This window comes from Lepisosteus platostomus, chromosome 8, assembly GCF_059453375.1.
Source record: "Lepisosteus platostomus isolate fLepPlt1 chromosome 8, fLepPlt1.hap1, whole genome shotgun sequence".
Taxonomy (NCBI): Eukaryota; Metazoa; Chordata; class Actinopteri; order Semionotiformes; family Lepisosteidae; genus Lepisosteus; species Lepisosteus platostomus.
The window spans coordinates 32,411,774-32,439,699 of NC_142618.1; the positions used below are offsets into that span (position 1 = coordinate 32,411,774).

The window sequence follows — 27,926 nt, forward strand, 5'->3', positions numbered from 1 at the left end:
ATTTTTCTGTTCTATTTATTCTACATTAAGACACAATTTGTAACTCAAGTCAGTGTTGTTAGTATGATGCTGTGGTGTTATAAATGTTATTGTCACGTACAGTTCTTTCTGGGCCCTATGCGGGTGACACAATCCAGAATAGTGAAGACACAAGGGGAAAAATGGTCATGCAGGAGAAGGGTCTGGAGACGGTGTGGCGTGTCCATGCAGTGCAGGTGTCCAGGGGAAGTGAATCCAGGCGAACAATCCATGTAGGAAATCCAAACGGGAAATCAGAAACAAGGGCTGAAGTCCATAGCCAGGCGATCCATCCGGCGGGGGGGGGGGGGGGGGGTGGGGGGAACAGGAACCGGGTCGGAACCGGCGAGGGGAAGTAGGAAGTAGGAAGTAGGAAGTAGGAAGTAGGAAGTTAAAAGCATAACGGAGCCAGACGCAGCAAGACCCCAGGCTCTCATGATGTGGAAATCAATGAGGAACCAGTAGTAAGCCCGCGTCTGGCTTTTAAGGGGGAGCGGGATTAGGGACCAGGTGCAGACAATGGGGCATAACAAGGAAGGGCTGGAGCACCCTTAAGAGGAGGGGTTAGCGATCGTGACAGTTATGCATTTGTTGTGATATCTGCATCTGAATGTATTCTTACAGAACATGAAAGAGTAATAAGGCATGCAAGGTCTCTCAATTCAAAACACATACTGACAGAGAACAAACAGAACCGACACAGCCCTTATTCCATATCAGTAATAAAACAGAGCAGTATTCAGAGTTCATATTTACTGTATTTGTTTGAAAAAAAATAGCATTAAACAGAAAATCTCAGAGTAATTTTAATGTATTAAAAGTGACAGACAAGAAACACAGCAGAGCCCAATAACTTACTGTAAAACTGTAACATACTTTCTGTTGAAACATGGTTAAGAAAAAGACTTAACAGAAACTATTTGGAAACTGCAATAAAAATAAACAATAAAACTAAGACTTGGATAAAGGCACCTGATAAATCCAATAAGAATAATAACATAACAATACTCAAATGGATGTGCAGAACTCAAATTAGGTTCACAGGATCTAAATTGTCATGTTATACCAGTGTGAAAATGATGGCAGGACTCTTACAACTTAATATTTGACACTGCACCCCCTCTGCTAAAGAAACAATACACTGGTTGGAAATGCTTAATGAATTGGATTATCACTTAAAAGATTCATGCATTAAAATTCTGTAATAATAGTCTTGTAATACAGTATGTAACACACACGCATCAGTATTAGAGAAGCTGGATCCCAATGTAAACAGAAATAAAATACATGAGGACAGGTTATAAACTCAACAGTGCTGCTGTACTTGGTACAGTAATCTCCTTTCTGTTGTTTCAGTGAAAAGACAAGGAAGGAGCTGGAGGTTTTAGATTCATGTCTGTTGCTTTAAGGCTGCTTATGATGATTTAGAGATTCTGCAGGGGATGACATTAGAGATGGCTCCAAATAAGGTCTTATTTATTGTCTTGACGTTTTACAAAGAAACTTTCAGTTAGCTCACAAGAGCTGCGCTGTGTGCTACAGAGAAGCATATTATCTAGAGCTGCCTCTGCACTCTGAGCGCTGCGGGCTGTGTGTCACTGTCTGCCCCTGCTGTCTTTCCCTCATCCCAGGATCCACCCAGATCCCCCCCTGTCCAGGAAGCTTCCTATGTGATAACCGGGTATGTGTGAATTCGTCCCGTGTGTGCAACGGCGTGCCTGACTGCCCAGGGGGTGAGGACGAGCTAACATGTGGTGAGTACTGAAGCATGTGATCAGGGAGTGTAAAAATGGACATTATTCTTGAAAGTCTAAAGAGGTCCCTTCCAACTAATCTTTGGATGGGAGATAGATGCCAGGCAGCACTGCAGTTTGGTGGTTAGTCGGCGTAGCCTTCTGCATGGAGTTTTCTTGCTCTCACTTTCACTCAGGTTTCCTATGGGTGATCCAATTGCCTCCTACTCTCCAAAGACATGCTGATTAGGTTGATTGTTGTCATTATTCCTGTACTCATGTGAGATTACGCCCTTTAATGGAATAGTCTAGATTGTACCTGTCCACAGCCTTCTATTGGATGGTGTCAATTCTTATTAGCTGGGGATATAGGAACTAATTCATTCTATGTGTTGTTTTGGTCTCTCCAGTGTCTTAATAACCCATTGCTTTCCCCCTCTACTTTCAACACACTCTTGTTACTGTGTGTGAAGAGCGTGCTCCAGTGGTCACTCCATCTCCATGACCCCAATACTGGGATCAGTATCGATCCTGTAGTTAAGGTTACATCTCCTCTAAAAATCCTTAGTTTGACTATAATGTAGTTTTACCAACTGAGTCAGTTCAGTTGAATGTTTTCCGATAGTTTTATATACCTTTTTTTTTTAATAAAATACTTTATACAGTATATATATATACAGTATAGAGTTCATGTCATAGGTCACTCAAACATTCATAGTCCAAAAACTTTCCTTTTTCAATCCTTTTTTATTGTTTTTGCAAGATATTGGCAATGACCTGCATCTTATAGTGTCGTGTGTTCCAAAGCGAGTGAGAATCATACCCACTGGCTTTCAGATCCCACAATGAAATATTGCTGTAGGTGATGTACTGTTTATAACTCATATTCCAAAACAGTGCTAACATTTACAGTACAAGCACTTTATTCTTGCTCCGCCAGAGACGGGCACTATGACGACGATCCCCCCGTGGTCCAGAAATACTTCAACCATCCTCTGCCCAGAATACACCTGTCCAGATGGCTCCTGCCTCACCTTCAAACAGGTAACTAATCATCAAATCATTTAGAAAAGGAGAAAAGGAGAATGCACACTGAAAATTGTGAGATGAGCATACTCTGTAGGCATTGGAAAGTGCTAAAGACATCAACATTTCCTCTAAAACAACTTTTCACAAGTGTCTTTTTCAAGTAGAAGTTTCACATAAAAAAATATTGTCACCCTTCCACATGAACGGAGGCCATTTGTTAAAAGTGATCAAATAAATAATGAATAGTTTTATTTGCCTCAAATATCCAATATACAGTATAAAACAATTAAATTAGTTTGCTTTACTAAGTTTAGACCATTTTACACATAAAAAGGCTTGGAATCTAATTCCATATTCAATCATTAAGGTGTTAAAGTACTGAGATGAAAAATCCATATTGGCTCCGTGTTTAAAGGTATTTCAGGCCATACCATGTTTGGCATCCTTGGACCAGAATTAATAAACTCAAAAACACCTAAATATTTAAGACCTCTTTAGGACACTCTTCTCATTATTCCTACACAACCAGTATCTCAGCAAAATCTCAGCTATCTTGATGTTTGCAGAAAATACAAATGTTTGGCACGTGTCACACTACAACACATAAACAACTGAGTACCTAAGTCAATATCACTGGGAGTTTCCAATTATGACCGACATCAGTAACTTCCAAGAAAATTATATTTACCCATAGAATTTGATCTTCCAATGGGTGGTGGTAGACTTCATTTATACTCACATAGCATCTTCAACTACAATATTTTTTAAAATACCAATGCAGGTTTGTTGGAGAACTCGACAAGCAAAAACAACAGATCACCAGTAAAATTAGGTTGAGGAAGGAATTTAAGCACATAATATTGCTGGGCTAAATGCCATTGGTAAATATGCATTTATGTGCTGTGACACACCTTGTGGTACCTCTTGTAGTGCTTGCCATAGCAATGATCTTTAATAAGTGAGTCCCAGAAAAACACACAAACTTTCTCAGTCGCTTTCCATAGCAAGGCAGCTAAGATACTTTCTAGATTGACCATAGTGCCTCTTCAAGACCAAACTCTTTCAGTCTGTCTGTCAGACGGAAAACTCAAGTCTACAGCGTCCATCCATTCATTCTCTGAACTCCTTCTTCTACTGATTCCATGAACAGTGGATATGACCTTAGTCGGTAACTACCTGGAAACCCATAGCTTCCTGGTGTTTAGATCATCATCTGAGCAATAGTTTTTCTATCTGGTCACATGACTGAGGGCATCAGGCTATGCCCCATAGCTTTCTAAGACATACACTGCCATCAGATTACATAGGCTGAACCTCATAAAAGAACTGTCAGATAAATCTACAGCACATTAGCTGCTGGACTACTGTTGAAAAGGAATAATCCTGTTAGGTCCATATTGTACACTGCGCATTCTGTGTCTTTTTCAACCCTGTTCACTTTCTCTATGGGGAACCCACATTTATTGTTAATACAATCCATTTTGCCTGGTTTAGCAAGGATGTGTAATGAAATCTTTGCTTCATATTCTATTTCATAATTTTATTAACATGAATCAATAACTTAAATGCACTGATACACTGATAAGTCCTACAGGTGCAGCACTGGTGCTTTGAGAACTGCCTGTTGTCTAGCCCTCTATTATGAAGTACGTATGTATTGTTGACCTCTCAAGGTGTGTAATGGCATTACTGAGTGTCCCAGTATTGCTCTGGGACAAGCTAGAGGCTCCTCAGATGAGCAGGACTGTGGTACATGGGGGCCCTGGGAGCCTTGGAGCCCCTGCAGCCACACCTGTGGAACAGGAACCCAGAGAAGGAGGAGACACTGCCACCTGCAGGACTCCCTGAGATACTGCAGGGGAGAGGACACCCAGAGACAGCAGTGCTTCTCTACTGCCTGCCCCGGTGAGTGAGAGAATGAGTGCATGTGTTCTCATAGTTGGGTTTAGAAATCTTTTAAAAAAAAATTGAAAACATTTACTGTTTACTTACATTTCTATTGACTTACTATTCTAATGTTAGTTTAGCAGAACATACTACATACTACAATGGAACAAGTAAAGGTTTATTCCATGCTGAAAAGTAATAAAAACAGACACAATGTTTCAGCTGTGGAACCTTCTTCAGGTCACAAGGTTCCATAGGTCAGATGGCTCCACCAGGCTTATATTTCCATGTGTCTACTACTGGTGGGACAAATTCAACTGACTCAACATCTCACTGTAATGAGCAAACTAAAATCTGTACAATACCAATAAGATATACTATAGCAATTGTGATAACAATTATGCTGTTCTGCATGGAAAAACCTGTGTTTTTGACCTCTCTTGGCTCTGTGTGTGGATGCTTGTGTAACCTCGTGTCCATGTGACAGTGGATGGACGGTGGTTGTCATGGACGACCTGGTCGAATTGTTCTGGGGACTGCACTGGTATGGTAGTCCGGCAGCGGGGCTGTGTTCCTCCACAGAACGGGGGTGAAACCTGTGCTGACCTTCCAGAACAACCTGCCATTGCCATGGAAATAAGTACGTCACTCACTCTGCCTAGTGTTCTCTCCTTCTCTTTTCTGCCAATTGAATCTCTCAATATATCCATTTCTGCCTTTTTGCATCCTAGCATCTTTTTCAATATGAGCACTGTTTATCATTGTGAACTTACTTGTTTACTATAGACATTTTTGCCTCATCATTTTTTTCTTTCATTCCTCTTGTTTTTTCTGTGGCTTCTTTCTCTTCCTTTAAATCTCAGACTTTTGGGAGGCATGCCATTGGAACACACAATCAAAATGTTATCACTATACAGTGTATGACCTTTGCTGACAATGTTGGACAGTGGCCCCTCTAGACATTTAAAGCACTAACTGCAAATTAACTCATAAGAAATCCTATGTCTCCAAAAGGTGTACAGGTTTTCTCTAGAGCTAAAGAATCCTAGTTCAAGTCCATACTGAAGATCAAATATATGCAAAAACACAAAATCATTGTTAATAATCTATTATAACTCACTGATAGAGTGTATAATCAGCCAGCAGTCCTGTGTCACTGACTAACTACAGGTTTTACCTGTTTGTTATTGTGTCTGCTTCCCTGGTTCCTCAGAGCCCTGTCCCCAGGAGGGCTGTCCTAATGTCTCCTCCTGCCCAGGAGACCTCATTTTGCGAAGCTGTGCCCCCTGCCCTCTGACCTGCGCTGACCTGGCCAGTAAGGATTCCTGCAAGTCTCCGACCAACTGCTTCTCTGGTGAGGGCCCTGAATAGGTGGGGGAATTACCTCTAATAGAAAGATAGTGGACTCAATACATGCTTTTTAGGTGATTATTCACTTCTTCACACTGTTCTATCACTTATTTTTAAATGTGGTCACAACAAGAGAACTCAGTTCTGCTTAGTTCAAAGTATTTGAATACTACATTAAAGCCAAAGAGCCTGTTCTTTTGTTATCTTTACTCAACCCAATTTTTTCACCTCCATCCCTATGTCCCTGTCTCTCGCGTTCTATTTCACCTCTGTCTCTCCTCTGTGCCTTCTCCTGTTGCCCCCCTCTCTCTTTCTTGCTATTTCTCTTTCTCTGCCTCCTTTTTCCACCCCCTCATGAACTTCCTATTTCTATCATTGATTGTCTCATTATCTCCATCCCCACCACACTGTGCAGGGTGCTGGTGTGCAGAAGGCCTGGTGATGGACAGTGATCAGCATTGTGTGAGGCCAGAGGAGTGTCCATGTGAGGTCCGGGGTGTGTGGTACTGGCCGGGGCAGCTGATGAAGATAGACTGTCAGATCTGCTCCTGCGAAGGAGGACGTCCCCAGCATTGCCGGCAAAATCCAGAGTGCTCAGGTCAGACCAGAGGTGAATGGTCATGTGTAGAGGGCAGGGGTAACCACAACAGAACTGTACCTAAGATTAAACTTTAAATCTTCTTCTGTATTACATATGCATTTCTCCCTTTCAATTCTACACCAGTAATAGTGAACAATGTGTTACAACACTGCTGCCTTTGAGAGACACCTCAATCTCCTAATGCTTTGGTTGCAGAAGAGAAAAACGAATACATTTTTTGCCATGTTCACATTTTGTTATGAAAGTCAAATAATGTATACATTGCAAAGGAACATAACGGGTTCATTCCATGCTGAAAAGAAAAGAAAGCATGGAATAAACCGTTACCTGTTCCTTTACAGCCTACGCATGCTGAAGCAGCTACCTACTTGAACTAATGTATACATTCAGTTATGAGCATTATTGAGGGGAATAAAGGTTATCCTTAAAGACACAATTATTTCAGATGAAAAATAAAAATTGGAACCAAAAAAGCGTACAGTTTGGCTAAGATAAATAGCAAACTAAGGAATCTGAAGCTCTGTGCTCTCTGCTGGATTATGCGCAGCTCAAGCATGTATTTATTTCAAGAGCATTGAAAATTTAGTAATTTTAGTCATTTCTACTTCATTTAATTTTCATTAACATTCATTCACATGTCATATTAGTCTATACAGTTTTACTGTCTTCCTTACATAATAATACTGGTATGCAATTTACTTTGTAGTGCTAATACAGTAGAGGTGGTGGTCTAAAATATGATTGATCTGTATAGTTTTGTACTTTATTCATAATTCAGTAGGACTCAGAATTAAGAGATGACAAAGAGCAGTGCCCTGTATGCAGACATATACAGTAGTATAATGTTTCATAGGCACAGGTAAGGGTTTTTCCATGCTGAAAGGAAAAGAAAAGAGATAATGATTTGTGGAGTCTTCTTCAGATGTATCATAGGACATCAAAGGAGGTGTTTTACCAGCCAACAAGGAATGATAAGGGACTGTCCGCACAATTGTGATATTTATGAAGTGCATTTAATCTTCTGACACTATAAAGAGGCCCAAATAACTCATACTATCTGTTGAAGTACTGATGTGTTATTTCTTTGGTCTTGTCATCATTATTTAGATTTAGAACACTGTAATTGATACAAAGAACAGGAGGCCATCTAACTTGGTTGTTTTCACAGTAATTTAATAAACCAAAGATATCTATGATTTCTTAAAAGATAAATTAAACATTTGGTGTAGAAAAATTCACAGGATTTTCACCAGCACAATTCTTCAGATGTCTTTGAAATGGAGGGGGAAGTTTAGATTTAATCGAGGTTTATACAAGGTAAATATAAGGAACACCTACTACAAGTCTATGGACTGAATGTTTTGAATAATAGTCAATTATCAATAAAATGTGCATATACTACTGTACCTTATAACTTTTCTGTTACTGCTACCACTTGACTTGATCAGCTGAAAAAACATTCAGTTCCAAATTAAAGTTGGGAAGCTCCACTTTCAGGGAGCCTGAGGAAGACAATGTTGTTGTATTACAGAAAAATCACAGTAAATCTAGGTCTATAAGACAAAGAATGTACAATATTGCTCTCCTCCAGGCTTCCTGTATGTAATTTTTCCTAAGCTTCTAAACAGCACTGTACTACATATTGACCACTGTGTGTATTTCCTGTTTCTGGTGGGATTGTTGCTGTAATTACCATGTCCTCTTCAGTGAACTGTGGCTGGTCATCCTGGTCACCCTGGGGGGAGTGTCTGGGCCCCTGTGGAGTGCAGAGTGTCCAGTGGTCATTCAGAAGCCCAACCAATCCCAGCAAACATGGCAATGGCCGACAATGTAGGGGTATCTACCGCAAGGCCCGTCGGTGAGGCTCATTGTCTTCTCTCTTATGCTTATTCTCTTTCTCTCCTCCACACACTGCTGTCTGCATTGCTGCCTCTGTTTTCACAACCAGTTTCCTTCTTTTCCCCTGCTTATTTTTTGCCTGAGACGAGGTCCCCGAGCTCATCCAAAACTGTGTTTGGTTCAGTGTCTACAGTATGTTATATGTGTCAGCTAGATATGGCAGTGATTGTATGATTATGTCTCATTCATAGCTGTCAGACAAATCCCTGTGAGGAGTGTGAATTCCAAGGGCAATCCTATGTCATCGGCGAGCATTGGAAGCTTGGAATGTGCCAGCTGTGCCAATGTCTACCCAACCTGACAGTACACTGTGGTCCCTACTGTCCCTTCACTGCCGGCTGCCCACAGGTTATTTCCACCATTATTTAATAAATACTATAATCGCCCCTTTTTACAGATTATCCTTCTAGGGAATTTGACATTAACAAGAAAAAAAAAACTTCATGTGCCTTTGTATTTATCTCTCAGTTTACAATCTACGGTATGTGCTATGTATTTTATCAATCTGTCTGTGTGTCTCAGAACATCCATGCCTGTTTCTGCTCATCTCATCTGTCTGTCCAGCTCTCTAGCTGCAAGTCTGTCTGACTGTCTTCCTTTGTGTTTCAGGGGCAGGTTTTAGTGCCGGGTGAGGGAGAGAAATGTTGCCACTGTACTGGATCAGGTAAACCCAGCTCCATCTCACTGCTGTGTGCAAACCTTTCACTGATTCTGTTGCTCCATTGAAATCTCAATGATCACATACATATGGGTAGCATTTTATCATACTCTTTGATCACGGTATTGATCATCATTGAAAACACCCATAAGAACACAACGTGACTTAGTTTAGGTGGGGAGCTGCGTCAGCATGTGTAGTCTGCAAAGGAACAAGTAATAGGTTTATTCCATGCTGAAAAGAGAAGAGAGAAAACACGACGTCACACCTGAAGAAGGCTTCACAGCCGAAACGTTGTGACTTAGTTGATCCTTTTTTAAATTACTACAGTATTTCATTGTGCTACTCAATCCAGAACTCAAAACATTTTCAAATCAGTATGGGATTGATATCTTTTAATTGTATTATTTAGTGCATTGAGAACAGTTTCAGTGAAATGCCTAACATCATCATCAATTTTGCAGTGAATGTTTCAATCACAAATGGAAATGGTTTCCATTTTCTTACACTGAAAGAAATTGAAAGTGCCAGAGTAGGCTGCAAAGCCCATTACTCAGACAGTGACAATGTGCATCTGAGGGTGACCTTCAGTGCCTGAGCAGTGAGTGTCCCAACTGGTCAGAAATGTCATATGTATAAGGACACAGAGTACAGACCTGCCACAGAGACCTTGACAAATGCCTCAGAGAATTTGTCAGTGTACCAAAGGGCATGTCAATCTGAAGAGCAGAAGGTAGCTGGATAAAATCCCAGCTGTTGATGTCAGTGACCCAGCTGAACAGGTTTCAAATACATTGTGTACGTGCTACAGTCGAGAGGTCATTGCTCTGTAGTTGAGTCAATGCCTGAAAAGAAATGTACAGTAGGAACATCCCTAAAGAAGACAACTGCTTGTGCAGGCAGATCTGCTGCCAAAATCGCAGCACATTAGTGGAGCATCTAATGACTTGTAAAAACTGGTTTGATTAGTTTAGCATGCCGGTTCTAAAGTGGAGACAACAGCGGTCAGCAATAGTCTGGGACGGCTAAAAGAGTGCTATGGTTTCATTGTTCAAGGTAATTCATAAATTGGGCAAAAATATACAAATGATAGCATTTGTTTATCTGCTCAAATAAAATTAATTAATATGAAGGTTAACCAGTTAAACCTGCTGTATAATGGTTTATTTATGACATGGTCTCCCAACCTGAATTAAGTCCTGCTGAGTTAATAAAGTCCTTGTGAGTTAATAAGACCAAGGTTTATACTACAATATATACACTATACTGTATTAAAGTGGAGGAATATGTTATGTTTAGGCCCTGGCATTTATGTTATTTTAATCAATGAGCTGCTGAAAATAGATGAAAGAAAACAAATAGTGTTGGAATCAAGATAATAATAATTATCAACTCATATATTGTTTACAATACAGTAAATTATATACAGTGTGTTTCTTGGCTTTGCCTCCACATGTATGGCTATGCAATCAACTGCGGATGACTGTTATAAAGCAAACAAGTACAAAACATATATTTTTTTAATTACTTAAATTCTTTTGTTTTAGTTCAAAATGTTGTTTATTGCTGTATGCAGATCAATGCCCAATACCTTAGAGTTGTAGCATGTAGCAGTCCCTGTTCATCACTTGTTCAAGCGCTATAGCAACCTTATCCCATTATGGGCTACCCTCACAGCCAATTCTATGCATACTGTATAGTGGAATCTCTTCTCCACAGTTGGGCAGCTCTGACAACCAAAATCCCCTTTGCGATTTGTAACCAGATAACTGTGACTCCCTTCCAGGGTACAGAAAACTTAACCCTCAGTCTTAAACATGAACAGAACCTAACCATATCAACTTATAACCAGAGGTAGAAGCAGGGTAACCATTCCCCTCTTCTCCTGTTGGCCAGCAATGCTAATCATAACTCATATCTGTGTCTGAGACGAAGCAGCAGAGGGTCTTCTACTACATTTCCAGTCTCATTGGTTGCTGATGAAATACATTACTGCCAAACCTACTGGTAGCCGCCTTCTCTTCCTTTGTATTAACCATAGCACAAAAGCGCTACTTTGAACCTTTTGATTTTCACCCAGTAGGTATAGATAACTGAAAGACACCTAACTGATCTTCGCTAGGGAGATCCAAGCATGCTTTTCCCTTCAACCGCCTAACCTAACTGGCCTTGTCTTAATCTTATCCTATCTAATCGTCTCATCTGACAGGTCTTTTCCATCTAAAAGGAGCTTTAACCAGAAACTGATGCTAAAGCTAAAGTTCTCGCTGTCTTTCTGTGTGTATCTGTTGATAATCTATTTAAAGGACCACTAATGATCACTACAGGAGCACTGTATTGCTCCCATGTGAAAAATATGTTTACTTAACCTGCATAGGCATTTGACCCATTCTCCTAAAAATGCTTTAACTAAAAGCTATAAAATTAATATGATTTTCCAGGCATGTCAACCAACCAAAGCTCTCTTACAGCAATAACTGCCCTGTTACAGACTCTTATAGGTACTGTACTGTATGAAGTTTTTACAGCACCTACTGTATCTCAAACAGAATATTCAAATTGCTGTTTCCCCCATATCTGTCCAGGTGTAAATGGAACAGTCTCCACATTGACACCCCTGGTGACTCCAGTGATACCAAGCCTCAACACTGTGACCACCAGTTCCACGGAGAGCCCCGCTCCCCACATCCCCACCTACCCACTACCTCCTGGAGGTTAGTAATGCTATTTAGTGCAGGTTGTGTGCAGCTCTATACTGTCTCTATACTGATCATGACTGCATTTCACTCCTCTGTCTGCCTTGTCTTTATTTGTCTCTGATATCCCCTCCTTGTTCTGTAGAGGAGTGCCGTGGTCCTCTCGATGTCAGGTCACTGCCAGACTCCAGTTTCAGTGCCTCTTCTGAGCAACTAGGTCACCCTCCCTCAGAAGGACGGCTGAATTCACAGGATTCCCGCCGTGATCTGCAGGGTTGGAGCCCTGAGCCAGACCAGTACAGGGCACTGACCACTTGGACACCTGACGGCCATGCTGACCTTGGTGACCTCATTGACCTCACAGCACAGCCTCCATACCTACAGCTCGACCTACTTCAGCCCCATAACATCACTGGTATGTACTCTGAGTATAACAGGGAGGGCTTCCCACAATCTTTTTTCAAGGAATTTAATTGTTGCTTTTAGTGGTGACTGATATGATAACTACCAAACTAACCACAAATAAATGGATTTAACAGCCATTTTTCAATCTGGCCATTTTATGATCCGTGGACAGAGGGAGAAAGGAGGTTTGGAGGAGTGCAATATTTTAACTTATACTTAAGCAAGTGTGACAGAAGCTGATACTCTGGATTTTTAGAAGAAATTGTGTCATCGTAATTCTTCTACCAGAATGGCCCCCATTTCAGCCGAATGGCCTCCTCTGTTTAGTAGCATTTCTTAAGTTCTTCATGATGCTTTAGATAATGCCAACAAAACATCAGGAAGAGCTCGGGATATACAGTAAAAACTCCAGGCCATAAAACAAACTAGAGTGCAACAGCTTTTATCAGGTTAAAGCACAGCAATGTTCAGCTGGTCTGCATAAAGTCTGTTTTCTTTCAATTAATTTCTTACTCTTTGTCTGCCTCTGTCTCTCAGGAATTATAACACAAGGAGGGGGTGCCTTTGACACCTTTGTGTCTAGTTTTTACCTGCAGTTCAGCAATGATGGGCAACATTGGTACACCTACCAGGAGCTGCTAACTGATGCACGCCCAAGGGCTAAGGTATTTTGACTCATGCTTGCTAATTACCATCCAAGGCATGAATAATCACGCTATAGCAAAAAGTGGTTTCCTATTTTAAAAAAAACCCAATGACTGCATGATATTACCAGATTGATTTCCTTTCCCTTGATTTCTTCAATTTCATCTCTCTTTTACTCTCTCCATTCCTCTCTCTCAAATTCGAATTTAAATAAGGTCTAACCAAATGTTTTTCTTCCAGAGCACTATCAGCAATGCAAATAATAATAATTATAAATAACCACCCCTATCCCTACCATTCTTTTCTTTATCAATCTCTATATGTTCAGAAGAACAAGCAAAGGCAGATGCTCACAGTGGAATGGCAAATAGTTGGCAAATATTTGGTTCCTGGTTCCAGCATCTGGGGCATAACAGGAACTACTGTATATCTCTGTCCTGACCTCTTTTCTTTTACAGCATCTTTTTCCTTCTAGGAAATTCTGGGCCAATTGGCCATTGAGCCCTTTCTTATTCACTCCCCAGGTGTTTCTTGGGAACTCAGATGATTCAAGCACAGCCGTGACCCGCCTGCAGAGAATGGTGTTGTCGCGGTTTGTCCGCATCCTGCCGCATGACTTCCACAATGCCATTTACCTTCGTCTAGAATTGCTGGGCTGTGGGGAAGGTACGACACACACCTCTCACACTCATTCACAGACCTTTTTATTCATTGTTGGCCACCTTCACTCTTTGTTTCATTCTCAATATATTTTTTGATTCCTCTGTCACTACCTACCTATCTTTCTCTCATAGTCTGTCTTTCTCCCAGCATTTTTCTCTCTCAGTTGATTTTTCTCTTTTAATCTTTCAGTATACAGTAAGAGTTGCTTAATGATAGTTTGTTGCCTCATTCTGTCTCAGTTTCTACTCAGTTTATATTTCCACAATATCACAATATCAAACTCTGACAAAGGCTCAGTGACCAGTGCCTGGCCATAGAAAATAGGATACAGGCAATCATGGCTACCCAGAGAGGAGAGAAATACCCTGGGAGCAGACAAACATTCTTTCTTAAAAGAACAAATCTAGTCCCAGAATCCTCACACCTTCCAGAATCAGAACAGCTTCTAGTTGTGCTAAGGGAGGGAGAGGAAACATTAGTGCTGGCAGCCCAGTATGTTAATTCCTGTCACAGCCTGAGGAACAGTGAGCCTCAGATTAATGTTTTAGGTGATATACAGTATGTAAATATCCAATGATTTTTGTAATGTGTCTGTAAATGTTGCCTTATTTGTTACTGCTTTGACAACACTATGTAATTCATTGGTCATGTCAAAAATTTGAATTTGAAATTGAACAGTATCTCACAATCTCATTGTGTTCTTTTTCTGTCTATATCTCTACCTATGCAGCTGCTCACAGAATGTCCACCCCTCTACCCCCTGCCCCATCAGTCTCAGTATTTAAGCTGTGTGAAGAGGGGCAATTTCACTGCAGAAATGGGCGCTGTGTGCCAGCAGGGCCCAATGGGAGTGTGTGTAATGGGGTCAATGACTGTGGAGACGCTTCCGATGAGCTGCACTGTGGTGAGCTCCAATTAATCAATCAGTGAAATTGTATCTGTCAATCTATCTGTCTGACTTTTGTGAATGTATCTGTCTATGTAATGTATCTATATTTGGAAGAAGTATTATTTGATGTAAATTGACTCTGCTCTGACTACTACTGCCATTACAACTAATAATAATGAACTGCAATTTCACATCTCACATTAACATCTCAGAATTTAACATTAAAATCCATAGCTCATGGCAGTTCTAAAGCACAGTGTCCCTGGTCACCATACTGTACCAGTTTTAGTTTGAAATCCCTTGGTGAGAGGGAAGGGTGCCACCTTCTGGTCCATCAGAACCACTTTCAGCAGCAGTCTGGTTTTCCTTTGAAATGAGGTTCTCCTGGTTTTCTTTATTCAGACTATCTTTACAGCATTACCTCTTTTATAACAAAGGCAAAGTATAACTCCACTGAATGCCTCCATACAGACAACAACAAATCAACCTTCTTCACTTTCTGTGGGACAAGTTGGTGATCTACTTTACTCTCTGATGTGGGTGCTAATGAACTATTTCACTGTCTGTAGTGGATTTACTTGATTGAATTGTGCTGTCAGTACCCCTTCACTTCTCCAGCCCTGTAGATTTCTAGTCCTTCAGCTTTCATTACTGTTTTTTTAATCAGGCATTTCACCTTTGGGTTGTATTTAAATATTCTGATGAGCTAGTAATTCATTTAGGGTGTCTCTTTACCTTAAACATCTCTGGGAATAATTAGGAACAAGACCTTTTTCCATCCATTTCTTACAACACCAATCTCATTTTTAGTGAGAATGCATACTTAAAGCTGAGCTGTTGACCTGAAGGTGATCTGTCTTGAAGTACTGTAGGAGAACCGGTATATCTGTGCAGCTGATTGCCAGCCTGTGTTTCATATGTCTGCATTGTGTTTCTGCAGGCTCCTCTCCCTCCCCACTGTCCCCTGGCACTCGAGGATGCCTGTCGTCTCAGTTCTCCTGCCCTCCCTCAGGCCCCTGCATCAGGGCCTCACAGCGCTGTGATGGCAGAATGGACTGTCCGGATGGTGCAGATGAGAGGGGCTGCACCCCCTCTTTAGACACCAGCACACCAGGCACAGGCGAACACAGGTAAAGCACTGTCATTCTCAGAAAACCGCTTTGAAAGACAATAACACAGCAATAAACCCTGTGAGACACATAGTAACATACTGACTCACAGTGCACACCACTACATCACATTCTAACATCACTGGAAAAGAGTAATGGAGCCAATGACAGGTATTGCCTTAACATCCACAATTTCACTTGTTAAGAGTTAATTGGAAAGAAAAAACATTCATACTGTATTAAATACAAAACTACTTTGTACAGTAGGAATAATGGCTGTGATAGATCACACAGCCTTAATTATAGTCTTAATTATAGTATAATTAAGTCTTAATTATAGACTATTAATTTACTGTTATAATTCCATCTTGTGTTGTCTGTTTAGGCCTTCGGAAGAGACTAGGAATGCTACAGTGGCACCACCCCCTCACCCTTCAGAATCAAGGACACATGCCATGGCTGCTGTCACCTTCTCACAAACTGATGGGCGTCCTGGCCTTCCTACAACACCTGTGAGACTCCAGATTGTTGTGTCCTGACAGCACTGACTGGCTCCTCATACACTGCGTATAAATCTTTACTTTCAAAGCACATGCCAACCAAAGCATTTCTTCCTATTTTAATATTGTCCTGTTAAAAAAAACATGTAAAGACATATAGTATGTCCATTTGGATTAGTTCCATCAAAAAAACAAGAAGCTCAAGGAAAATAATTGCTTAAAGTTGGATTTAGGCTTAGCGATCTTTGGTTGCAGTTCTACATGAAATAGCAATTTAGTGTCAGTTATTTTTATTGCTTTCAAAACCACTAGTAATTTATGCCAATAAAAAATGTTAACCTGATAAAGGTTATAACCTTATATATGGCCTTACAAAATTCCATGATAACATAAAAAATTACTTGAAATACGGTAATTGCGAGAAGAATAAATCTTTTGTGAGGTTCTCTTGTAAGGCTTGCAAACAAGTACAGATCACATAGGAAAGGCACCTAAAGTGCAAGACAAGAAGTCCATTATTGTGGAAATATGTTTCTTTTAATTTTTCACATTTGGTTAGAAGAAAGTGCCACTCTTTCTTGACCTGCTCCAACTCACAGTGAGCACACAGTCTGTTCCATACGTAGGTCAAAAGAAAGTTTTAATTGAAACTCTGTAGTGGCTAAGCTTATATGTTGTTAGCGTTTGAGTTTGAGTTTTTTTTTAATCTGACAAGATATTTTGCTAGAGTAATTTTTTTAGGACCTCTTACATTTCATTTTTCTTATAATTTAATTTCCAGTGGGATTTGTGTGTACTTTCTAGCCTAATTTGGTTTGTTGCTGGGATTTTCTTGATGGATGCACTGTAGAGCTCAATGGTTTTAATTTGCATCAAATGAGTGAGCATCTTTAATAGTTGATGGACTAAACTCTTTCCCAGGGACAGTGTGTAACCTAGGAATGTAGATTATTTTACTGCAGATGGACCCTGTACTTCAGTGCTTGTTTCTGTATGGAGTGAAGTTAAGGCAACAGGCAAGATTTTTGTAGGACCTTATGATGTTCATCATAAATTTGATTCTCTTAAGTCTTGTTCTCATTGTCCCCATGTCATTCCAAGCAGTGAGTAAACTAAGCTTAAATAAAAAAAAATTCATATACAGTATATTCAAATCTGTAAGCTCAATATCTGGTGTAAAGCGGTGGATGCAATAACAGCCTCAAATGATAAACAATGATACTGGCTTGGTGTGGTGTACTTTTTTTTGCCCATTCTTCTTGGTAGGTTTGCTGAAGCACTCTCAAGATGCTATAATATTCAAGTCAGAACTTTGACAGGGCAACATAAAGACATTCATAATGTTATGCCACTCCAGAGTAGCTTTGGCCTCAAGCTTTTCATCACAGTTCTGAATTATCTTGTCTGACCACAAAACCTTTTACCACACGTTCTGCCACAAGTTTGTTGAATCACATTAAAGTTTTTTTTTGCACTTCATCCATATACCCATGCAGAATTTGAGATAGTTTTGTTTTAGTTCCATACAAGCCTCCTTTGTGGAGTGACCAGGACATTGATGACACTGGACTTTTTCTCCCATTTCTGCCATTTAACTCTTTCAAAGTCACTGTTGGCCTCACAGTGACAACCTGACTCTTTGGCCGGCAACATAGTTTGGAGGGACAGCCTGCTCTAGACAGTTTGTGTGGTTTCCGCTTTGACTTCATTATGCGTAAAGAGACATTATAGGTGTTTGAAAGGTTTTTATGTCCTTCTCCTGATGTGAGCCTTTTATACAGCTTTATTCCTGAATTGTTTTGGAAGCTGCTTAATGGTTGAATCTTTGCTTGAAATTCACTGCATGGCAAAATGACCTTACAGCATGTATTTATTCTGAAAACATCCAAACTATTACAATACTATTACACATAGACAGGGGCCACACAACTGCTTCTGTGTCTAATTAAGGCAATTTTGTGCATTTAAGTTTGGTTTCCCACAGCAAAGGGTTGAAATAGTTTCAATATGCAATAATGACTTTTCCATTTCCCTTTCACATTAATAATCTATTTAATAATTCTGTGCAATGGTCTGAATCACAAGGCACTATAAAAGAACATTGTAAAATGAGATTCCCTGCGGACAAAAGGAGGCCATTCCACTTCCTTGTTTACTGATATCTAATAAATCCTAGATCTGCATGCAATTGTTTCCTGAGTGTTGGTTTCATAACATGTGTGTAGTTTGTTTCAAACTTTGAGTAAATTCAAAGATTAGTTTAGGACGCAAATTTCTTAAAGATCTTAGTTTTAACCAAACCACCATCGTAATCATCTATTATTAATTATATGTATGTTTGTCTTTCTCTAGTGTATCTGCCTGTGTTTTTAGTAGGTCAGTTCTTCTCCTGCCTAACCCCTTTCTCTCTCTTTCTGTCTCCAGAAGCCTACAGGCGCAGGCGGAAGCCCTCAGCCATCAGGTGTGTTTTCCTTTAATCAATTAGCATCTGTATCCACAAGCCTCAATTAAGTCATTTACCTTACATAGGTTCACAACTTATTTAAGCAAACCGTCTTCCATACAACTTGTGACAATAAATGTTTAGTGCCAGAACTACTGTATGTTGTATCATAGTGAGATATTCCAAGAGAAGTTACATTTTACTGCTGGAACTGTAAACTATCTTCTCTGAGAGATTCTAATGGAAATGAGAAAATTTAAAGGCCTGTATTAAGTGATTAATAGACCTTTATAGCTAACATTATGTTTTTTTTTTATTTTTGGTTTGTGCCAGATTGTGATAAAGATTTAAGAGAAATCCCTGGAAATACTGCAAACATGTTACAAATCAGGGTAGAGTTTGGAGTAGTTGTACTGGTAGAAGTGGTAGAATTGCATTGTTCTCCTGAATATTCAGCTGTGATTACATTTTAGGAATGTCAGGGTACCAGCCTTTTGGCATAGTGTTTTTTAATGTGCACTTGGGCTATACATTTTGGTGTCTAAAACACATACATATGTGAACGGAGAGGCACTGAATTAGAGCATTTTAAAAAATGGAGTACTGTATGTCTGCCTCAGGCGTGTATGGTTACCAGTTTGCTTTAAGCTAAGGAAAAAAAATAAAAAATGACAATTCTTTAGACTCAGAACTGCTTTCCTCCCACTTCTGTTACCTTTTGTGGAGATCTTAAATTGGGCCCTGAGACCAGGAACCAACCATCTAGTTTTTAGGAGTCACTGAAACAGACACTTACAGGACTACTTTCAAAGATAAAGCATGTTTTTTCAGAGGACTTGCTGTACAAAACTGTGTCTTCCTGTACTCCATAGTCCCCTGCGACTTGCCCCTGGGTCTCGAGGATGGGCGTATCCGATACGGGCAGTTGAGCGCCTCATCGCACCATGAGAACAACCCCGCTGATGCAGGCCGCCTCAACATCGTTCCCAATGTGTAAGGGACAAAGAGAGGGAGGAGGAGTGAGGGTGGATATGGGAATAGGGACACTGAGGGTGGACCACACTGAGATCTGTCCCACCACCACAGCACTAAGCATTCTCAGTGGTGCTGTGTCTTCTGCAAATATATTAACCCAAATTGAGTTTTATGTTAAACTCAATGTCAAAAATCCCATTGACTAAAACAATATACTGTATGGACAGTAGGGAGTTACACTCTGAAATCGACAACCTATAGAGTTAATGACAATTACTGGACATACTGTAAAGGTACAGTAGTTAACCGTATCACAGTAAATTTTAACTAATTCCAGGACTGCAAAGTCAAGGTATCTAAACTGCTTTTTTCATGATTCTTCCCTGTTTCTCAGACTTACAACTATGTGTAATTTCCAAACTTTATTCCATACTGAAAGGAAAAGAGAAGAGACCCAATGTTTCAGCTGTGGAGCCTTCTTCAGATGTGACAGTTGAAGAAGTCACCACAGCCGAAACATTGTGCCTCTTTTCTTTTGCTTTCAGCATGAAATAAACTTTTACCTGTTCATTTGTTACTTGATCTTCAACACATTTCTAAACTTTTCTATGTTTTTAAATTAGTTCTAAAATTAGTTACACATTACTTATAACCTTCTGTCAGACTTAGACCAAGAACTGAAAATATAGAAGTTTCAATTTTTATTGGTTGACAGTTTTGCATTGAGTGACATTTTCAAAAGTTTAAACTATATCAGATGTTGCTCATTACATGTATAAATTCTATATAACCAGGAATATATGAAGATATTAAGAAGCCATTAAGCTTGTTGTAACTGACTTCTACTATGATTAATACAGTTTTATCAAGAAAAGTTAATTGTTTCTGCCCTTCTAGCCATCTTGTCTACACATTACTTTCAGCATGTCTTGTCCTTCTGTGTACTGTATTTCTGTCTAGTATTATATCTCTTTGTCTCCTGTAGCCTCAACATGGAGCCAGGGTGGAGCCCCCTGCAGGGTGACTCGAGCCCTTACTTCCAAGTGGACTTCCTGAAACCCACCTGGGTGTCGGGAGTCGTGACCCAAGGCAGTGAACGGGCACGTGGCTCTCTTACCAAATACCGCCTGTCCTACAGTCTGGGAGGGGCAACGTTCACAGAATATACTGAGAGCACAGAGGGGAAAGGCAAGGCTAAGGTACTAACACTCTTATAAATCTGGCCTCATCTATGGTGACAGAACACACAGTATGTTTTAATGGGAGTGCATGTGTCAGCCATGAAAACAATGTGAGAACAGTGAATGTTATATATTAGAATGTTTGGGTTTTGTAAGTAATTTACTCTACAGATAGATATTAGTTTATCAATGATAATCTTTCTACAGTATATTTAAAAATTATCTTTGAAAGGTTGCTTTCCTTTTGCAATAAAATGTTATTTAATATAAAATAACGAACCCTCGGGAGATACAGTTCTTACTCAAAATGAATGGATGGATAATGGACATTAAAACACTGAAGTCATGTTAGATGGAAACTGCCAATAATATCATGGATACAGCACTCTATTATAAAAAGACAAGTATCAAAATAGAAGGCAGTAGCTGATAATGTAGGGAATATGTATTCACAAAGAAATTAATAATTAGTATGCAATTTTTATAATTTAAGAGAAAAGATCCCCCAGTCCAATGACTTGACAGTGGCAAATTATACCATCTGTTCAGGTTAAACTCCATTAAAATGGATAATCTGCACAGATAGACTGGTAGGCTGTTGCATTTCTGTTTAAAGAACCCAGCAGCTGATTGTCATGTCTCTCGAATTTCTGTCTCAGTTGTAAATAATTAAACCTTTATGGGAGGTCTTTAGTAGTAACTGAGGTTAGATTCTATCAAAACATACCTATTGTTGGTTTTTCCCTCAAAAAGGATGTTGAAATGTTTCTTTTAGAATTTCAGTACAGTGAATACATACTGTATACATTTACACTTTACTGCACTGTACTTCTTGTCCCTGCTGAAATTCAAAACAGGCTGAATGCAGGATCCAAACACATACAGGCACCATTCCCTAGACAGTTCTCCACTATACCAAAGATCAGGTCCTCCACACCACAAGGGGGGGCTGTAGGAGAATTCTATAGTATACAGTATTTGACTATTTTCTATTGGAGCTCTACTGCAATGTGCCCCTGGCAGATTTGATCAGGGCTACTATCAGGCCCAGAAACATACAGTGCCACTCTATAGCCAGCAGAGAATCTTAACTGTGCCACAAGACTGGGTCTTCTGCTGTGGAAGAGTTTTACACTGTCTAGTTTTAAGAGGGTTTTCCATCACTTCTGCAACTGACTCAGCGTGTGGCATAAAGACCTGTTTACAGTAAATGTCCTTTACACAGGTCCAGGCAATCAAGTTATTGCAGAAAGCTGTGTTACGGTGTGTTAATTCGCACTGCTGTATGTCCAGGTGTTTGAAGCTCGTGCTGATAGCAGTGCCCCAGTGACCCAGATGCTAGGCCAGGTGATCCAAGCACGTTATCTGCGGATCATCCCAATGGCATTTACGCACACTTTCTACCTACGTGTTGAGATACTGGGCTGCACTGATGGTGAGGGTCTGTTTGCTGTGTGTTTGCCCATCCACCTGTTGAATATTCTTTTTCTGCTTACTCTGCTTCTCTATCAGGCATTGATTGTTCATCAACACCTTAATCTTTCCTTCTGTTACCTGGTCTCCTTCAGTTTTTCCTGTTGTCCTCTGTGCCTCACGAGCTTCTCATTGTCATCTTTGTCTTTGTTTCTTCACCTTTCACCCACATTGTTTTAATTTTAGGATTAGTGAGCTGCTAAGTGCCAGAAGACAGTGCTAAGGGTTGCTGAATGTTTCACTTCTCAGATGAGACCCCGCTTCCTGGCAGTGTGACAGCACCACGACGACGCTGTGGGCCAGGGCAGTTCGAGTGTAGCAGTGGGGAATGTGTTAGTGCCCAGACTGCACTGTGTGATGGCCGACAGGACTGTGCTGACCACTCAGACGAGCTCGGCTGTGGTGAGCAGCGACACAGATAAACACAGCAAGCACACGTGTACATGCACAATTTGAGCATTGTTAAGCAGAGATCAATGTACAGTACTATGATACATTATAAGATAAGATCACTTTATTGGCCATATACAATTAGGAATTGTTAGGAATTATTAGGAATATGTCTTTTCACATACCCCAGCTTGCTTTCCATGAGACACACAGACAGGGAGAGAAGCCTGGGGTCAGAGCGCAGGGTCAGCCATTTAAACGGTGTCCCTGGAGCAGCTGGGGTTAAGGGCCTTACTGAAGGGCCCAACAAAATAGGATTACCATGCTGGCTGCAGGATACGAACCAGCAACCTTCTAGCCACAAGTGCCGAGCCTTAGCCACATAGTCAGCGCACCACCCCAATTACCACTGAGCAGAATACAGCAGTACAGCAGGAACATAATGAAAACATTGACAAATGTGGGCTAGTTTTAAATGCCCACAATTATAATCAGCAGTAAGCAAGTATGTTGTATATCAGAATTATGCTGCTTTGCCCTCATGTATTAAACATCTGTTGAATTATATTTTAAAGTCGTCCCTGAAAAGAGTACAGTTCCTAAATCCCTCTTTCACTGATCATTGTGTCTCTCTCTTCAAAGGCACTTTGTACCCCCTGTCCACGCAGTCTGCCGTACTGCTCACCACAGCCCCCCAAGAAAGAAATGAAGCCAAGGCAGGTGGGCACACTGTGACTCTCATCCTCCCACCACCCACACAGGGAGGTATGGCAGCACTCTCTCCACTCTCCACTCTCCACTCGTCCAATTACTGGAATCTCTCTCCGTGGGAATTCTGGCATTTCTCTACATTATTTAAAACTATCTCAAACCTACTCCTTCATAGCCCTAGCCTTAACTCCAAGATTGTACCCCTGACCTTAACCCTAACCCTAGACCTATATTTATCCTGAAAAGCAGGAACTTCCCTAATTTATGTAAATCCTAAAAACATTCCTAAAATTCACTTGGTTTATTGAAGCTGCTAGTCATTTTTCTTAATGGGATGCATTAGCACCTTGTACAGGAGCCTTGTGTCACAGTAATGTACTGCCCATTACAGTACTTGCTATATGTACAGTAGCACTTCACATTATCCATTTACAATAGCACAGTAACCTCGGGACTTAGCAGAATACAATCTAACTAATAAAGTCCATATACATAGTACATTATTTTAATATTTTATAACTTGACTGGTTGACACTTCAACTAGACGAACAGGGGGGCATGAAAAGTGTGCACTGGTGCTGGGGGGGGGGGGGGGGGGGGGGGCATGGTCCAGGCGAACAAGTCCAAGGGAGCCTAAAGGGAAATCCAGACTGAACAGCAAGAGTTCAGATCTGGGTGATCCATCCAGGACAAAACAAGACAAAGTTAAAAACTGGAACGGGATCCGGTGCAGGGAGAGGTAATAAGAATGGGGATAACGGGACCAAGCGTGGACTCTTAGCCCCGGACTCAGCTGGGTCAGGACACCGATAGGAGGCCTATGCCGTCAAGCCGCGAGCGTAGGGCGACTTGGTGGTAGGCAGGCCTTCGGGTGTCCGTCTTCCAATGCAGAGCCCGGAATAGAATGAGCATCTGGGTGGAGGTGCTGGATTGGAGGCAGGTGCACATGATCAAGTAAAATGTGAAAGAGCCGGAGCGCCCTTAAGAGGAGGGATTACAATCGTGACACTAACACTACTACTTACTGTACACTATAACAGTTACTAATGAGTGACAAGGCTGAATATTTACAGAATGGCTAGCAAAGGCTTTGAAGGCCACTTCTCCTTTGTAGCCTTTCAAATGCATTTATGCTTTTGCTGTTAGCCTTTGCCTGTTTCTCAGCCTGCTGTGGCTTCAGCCAGTCTCTTAACATGTTCAAGTAGGTAGTTGTGTATGCATGCCTAGGCTGCAAAGAAACAAGTAAAGGTGTATTCCATGCTGAAAGGAGAAGAAAAGAAACACAATGTTTCGGCTGTGGAACCTTAAACCCAAAAAAGGCTCCACAGTCGAAACACTGTGCTTCTTTTCTTCTCTTTTCAGCATGGAATAAACCTTTACTTGTTCTTTTGCAGTCTCTTAACATGCTGCTCTGTCTCACTTTCTCTTCACAGACTCAAAGCCCCACCCATCAGGGCCTGCACATCCTTTCCCCAGCTCTACAACTCCTGGACCAGGGATGCTCCCAGGGGTCAAAGAGCACACTGGCCCTACAGGGACCCCAGGGGTCCTGATATCAGTCTCTCCTAGCTCTCCTGCCTCTCATGGAGGTGGACCAGGTCTTCACACAGGGGGCCCCCAGGATGGGCAGCCTGGCCTGGCCACTCCCAGCTCCCTCACTACAGGTGCCCAAAGTCTAGGACCGCAACAGCCGGTAGCCACAGGAGAGCCAGGAGTTCACCATATAACCACCTCCAGGAGTAGGGGACACATACCAAGTCTTTCACCCCCGCCTCACCCTACCCCTTCTAAGGACATGTACAATGAACTGGGAACCCTCTTAACTGCCGTCCCTGGAGTGCGCCCCATGACCTCCCTTCCCAGCCACCCTGGTCTGCCTCCCCTTCCTCGACTGGCAGGAACCACCCCAACCCCTCTAACTATTGAGATCACAGGCAAGTTTGAATCTCACAATCTGCCTATGAATGTCTGTTTCTCTGTGTTTGGCTCCATGACTCTATCGCTTCTGTTTGTCTGCTTGAAATCTGACTGTGAATCCCTCCATTGTCTTTTTGTCTGTCTTGTCATGTCTCGCAATAAATCTTTCTGATTCAAATTCTAAAAGTATTTTTTATACTTATAGAATTATACAATAACTTACTCTAAATCAGAAAAGCTATATGAAAACATAGTTCAGGTAGGGAGCTAGTCAGCATGGGTAGGCTGCAAAGGAACAAGTAAAGTTTTATTCCATGCTCAAAAGAGACACAAAGTTTTAGGTGTGGAGCCTTCGAGCTGTGTGAGAAACAAAGGAAAATCAGCAGTTGATAAAGCATGGGAGAACATGTGGACAGGAGACGGGAGCAAGGAAGAAGCACAGAAGCAGAGTCGACACTGAGGTGGTATGAAGTGAAGAGAGGTGTTAAGTCAAAACCTGCAAATGAATAGAGGATTAGAAGGAAATGAGTTGTTGAGAGAAAGAGGATCCTAGTTTCGGATAGTTTTGGTTCTGAATGTCTTTCTGCAATAGAAGTTCCAAAACCCCTCTTTGAGAGCGTAGACGGAGAGATCAGTATGATTGTGGCCATTACAGCTGAAATGGGAATCTACGTTCTTTGAGAGATCTTTGATCCTCACACCCCTGACAAGTTTTCTCAAACAGTCCCCCAGCCTCCTTCCTACATCACCAATGTAGATAGCTTCTGCAAGAGATGCAGTAAATAAGATTGGTGGAGGTACAAGATGTCATCTGAGTGATCTGGAATTGATCAGAGGAGCCTTGAATGTGTATGGTATTGGATATACAGTGCCTTGCGAAAGTATTCGGCCCCCTTGAACTTTTCAACCTTTTGCCACATTTCAGGCTTCAAACATAAAGATATAAATTTTTTATTTTATGTGAAGAATCACCAACAAGTGGGACACAATTGTGAAGTGGAACGAAATCTATTGGATTTTTGAAACTTTTTTAACTAATAAAAAAATGAAAAGTGGGGCGTGCAAAATTATTCGGCCCCTTTACTTTCAGTGCAGCAAACTCACTCCAGAAGTTCAGCGAGGATCTCTGAATGATCCAATGTTGTCCTAAATGACTGATGGTGATAAATAGAATCCACCTGTGTGTAATCAAGTCTCTGTATAAATGCACCTGCTCTGTGATAGTCTCAAGGTTCTGTTGAAAGCGCAGAGAGCATCATGAAGACCAAGGAACACACCAGGCAGGTCCGTAATACTGTTGTGGAGAAGTTTAAAGCCGGATTTGGATACAAAAAGATTTCCCAAGCTTCAAACATCCCAAGGAGCACTGTGCAAGCGACCATCTTGAAATGGAAGGAGTATCAGACCACTGCAAATCTACCAAGACCTGGCCGTCCCTCTAAACTTTCAGCTCAGACAAGGAGAAGACTGATCAGAGATGCAGCCAAGAGGCCCATGATCACTCTGGATGAACTGCAGAGAACTACAGCTGAGGTGGGAGAGTCTGTCCATAGGACAACAATCAGTCTTACACTGCACAAATCTGGCCTTTATGGAAGAGTGGCAAGAAGAAAGCCATTTCTCAAAGATATCCATAAAAAGTCTCGTCTAAAGTTTGCCACAAGCCACCTGGGAGACACCCCAAACATGTGGAAGAAGGTGCTCTGGTCAGATGAAACCAAAATCGAACTTTTTGGCCACAATGCAAAACGATATGTTTGGCGTAAAAGCAACACAGCTCATCACCCTCAACACACCATCCCCACTGTCAAACATGGTGGTGGCAGCATCATGGTTTGGGCCTGCTTTTCTTCAGCAGGGACAGGGAAGATGGTTCAAATTGAGGGGAAGATGGATGCAGCCAAATACAGGACCATTCTGGATGAAAACCTGTTGGAGTCTGCAAAAGACCTGAAACTGGGACGGAGATTTATCTTCCAACAAGACAATGATCCCAAACATACAGCAAAATCTACAAAGGAATGGTTCACAAATAAACGTATCCAGGTGTTTGAATGGCCAAGTCAAAGTCCAGACCTGAATCCAATCGAGAATCTGTGGAAAGAGCTGAAAACTGCTGTTCACAAACGCTCTCCATCCAACCTCACTGAGCTCGAGCTGTTTTGCAAGGAAGAATGGGCAAGAATTTCAGTCTCTCGATGTGCAAAACTGATAGAGACATACCCCAAGCGACTTGCAGCTGTAATCGCAGCAAAAGGTGGCTCTACAAAGTATTAACGCAAGGGGGCCGAATAATTTTGCACGCCCCACTTTTCATTTTTTTATTAGTTAAAAAAGTTTCAAAAATCCAATAGATTTCGTTCCACTTCACAATTGTGTCCCACTTGTTGGTGATTCTTCACATAAAATAAAAAATTTATATCTTTATGTTTGAAGCCTGAAATGTGGCAAAAGGTTGAAAAGTTCAAGGGGGCCGAATACTTTCGCAAGGCACTGTATATTTACGGGTGATGCAGCGAGTTCTGTTGCCCGGTGTGGATGATTGCTGAGGGTGATCAAGGTTAGCTGTGAACAAAAAGGTTGCGCAGATAAAGTTGTCAGTGAAATGAGATTAAGTTGTCATTAATGGTCCTGGGGACAGAAAGGTGTTATGGTGGTAGGGAAGCACCAATGGAATGCGATTGTGAGGCCGGGAGTTCCTAATTGAGCTGATGATCTGAGGGCTGTTTTTGGCTTGGGAAAGGGCCCTGTCAA

At 41.2% G+C, this 27,926-nt stretch overlaps 1 protein-coding gene across 1 annotated transcript in view; it reads left to right on the forward strand.

The window, feature by feature from the left end:
* sspo (SCO-spondin) overlaps window positions 1–27,926 on the forward strand; it is a 130,347-nt gene that overhangs the window by 45,281 nt on the left and 57,140 nt on the right. Inside the window, exons 32-54 of the mRNA XM_088644421.1 lie at window positions 1,650–1,772; window positions 2,692–2,795; window positions 4,454–4,685; window positions 5,155–5,307; window positions 5,881–6,021; window positions 6,433–6,615; window positions 8,326–8,476; window positions 8,709–8,865; window positions 9,127–9,181; window positions 11,761–11,889; window positions 12,017–12,286; window positions 12,814–12,941; window positions 13,446–13,587; window positions 14,315–14,488; window positions 15,414–15,603; window positions 15,968–16,094; window positions 18,507–18,543; window positions 19,398–19,518; window positions 20,486–20,699; window positions 21,975–22,116; window positions 22,404–22,556; window positions 23,187–23,309; window positions 24,689–25,189. Coding sequence (XP_088500547.1) covers window positions 1,650–1,772; window positions 2,692–2,795; window positions 4,454–4,685; window positions 5,155–5,307; window positions 5,881–6,021; window positions 6,433–6,615; window positions 8,326–8,476; window positions 8,709–8,865; window positions 9,127–9,181; window positions 11,761–11,889; window positions 12,017–12,286; window positions 12,814–12,941; window positions 13,446–13,587; window positions 14,315–14,488; window positions 15,414–15,603; window positions 15,968–16,094; window positions 18,507–18,543; window positions 19,398–19,518; window positions 20,486–20,699; window positions 21,975–22,116; window positions 22,404–22,556; window positions 23,187–23,309; window positions 24,689–25,189 — 3,750 coding nt within the window. The remainder of the gene's footprint in view (window positions 1–1,649; window positions 1,773–2,691; window positions 2,796–4,453; window positions 4,686–5,154; window positions 5,308–5,880; window positions 6,022–6,432; window positions 6,616–8,325; window positions 8,477–8,708; window positions 8,866–9,126; window positions 9,182–11,760; window positions 11,890–12,016; window positions 12,287–12,813; window positions 12,942–13,445; window positions 13,588–14,314; window positions 14,489–15,413; window positions 15,604–15,967; window positions 16,095–18,506; window positions 18,544–19,397; window positions 19,519–20,485; window positions 20,700–21,974; window positions 22,117–22,403; window positions 22,557–23,186; window positions 23,310–24,688; window positions 25,190–27,926) is intronic.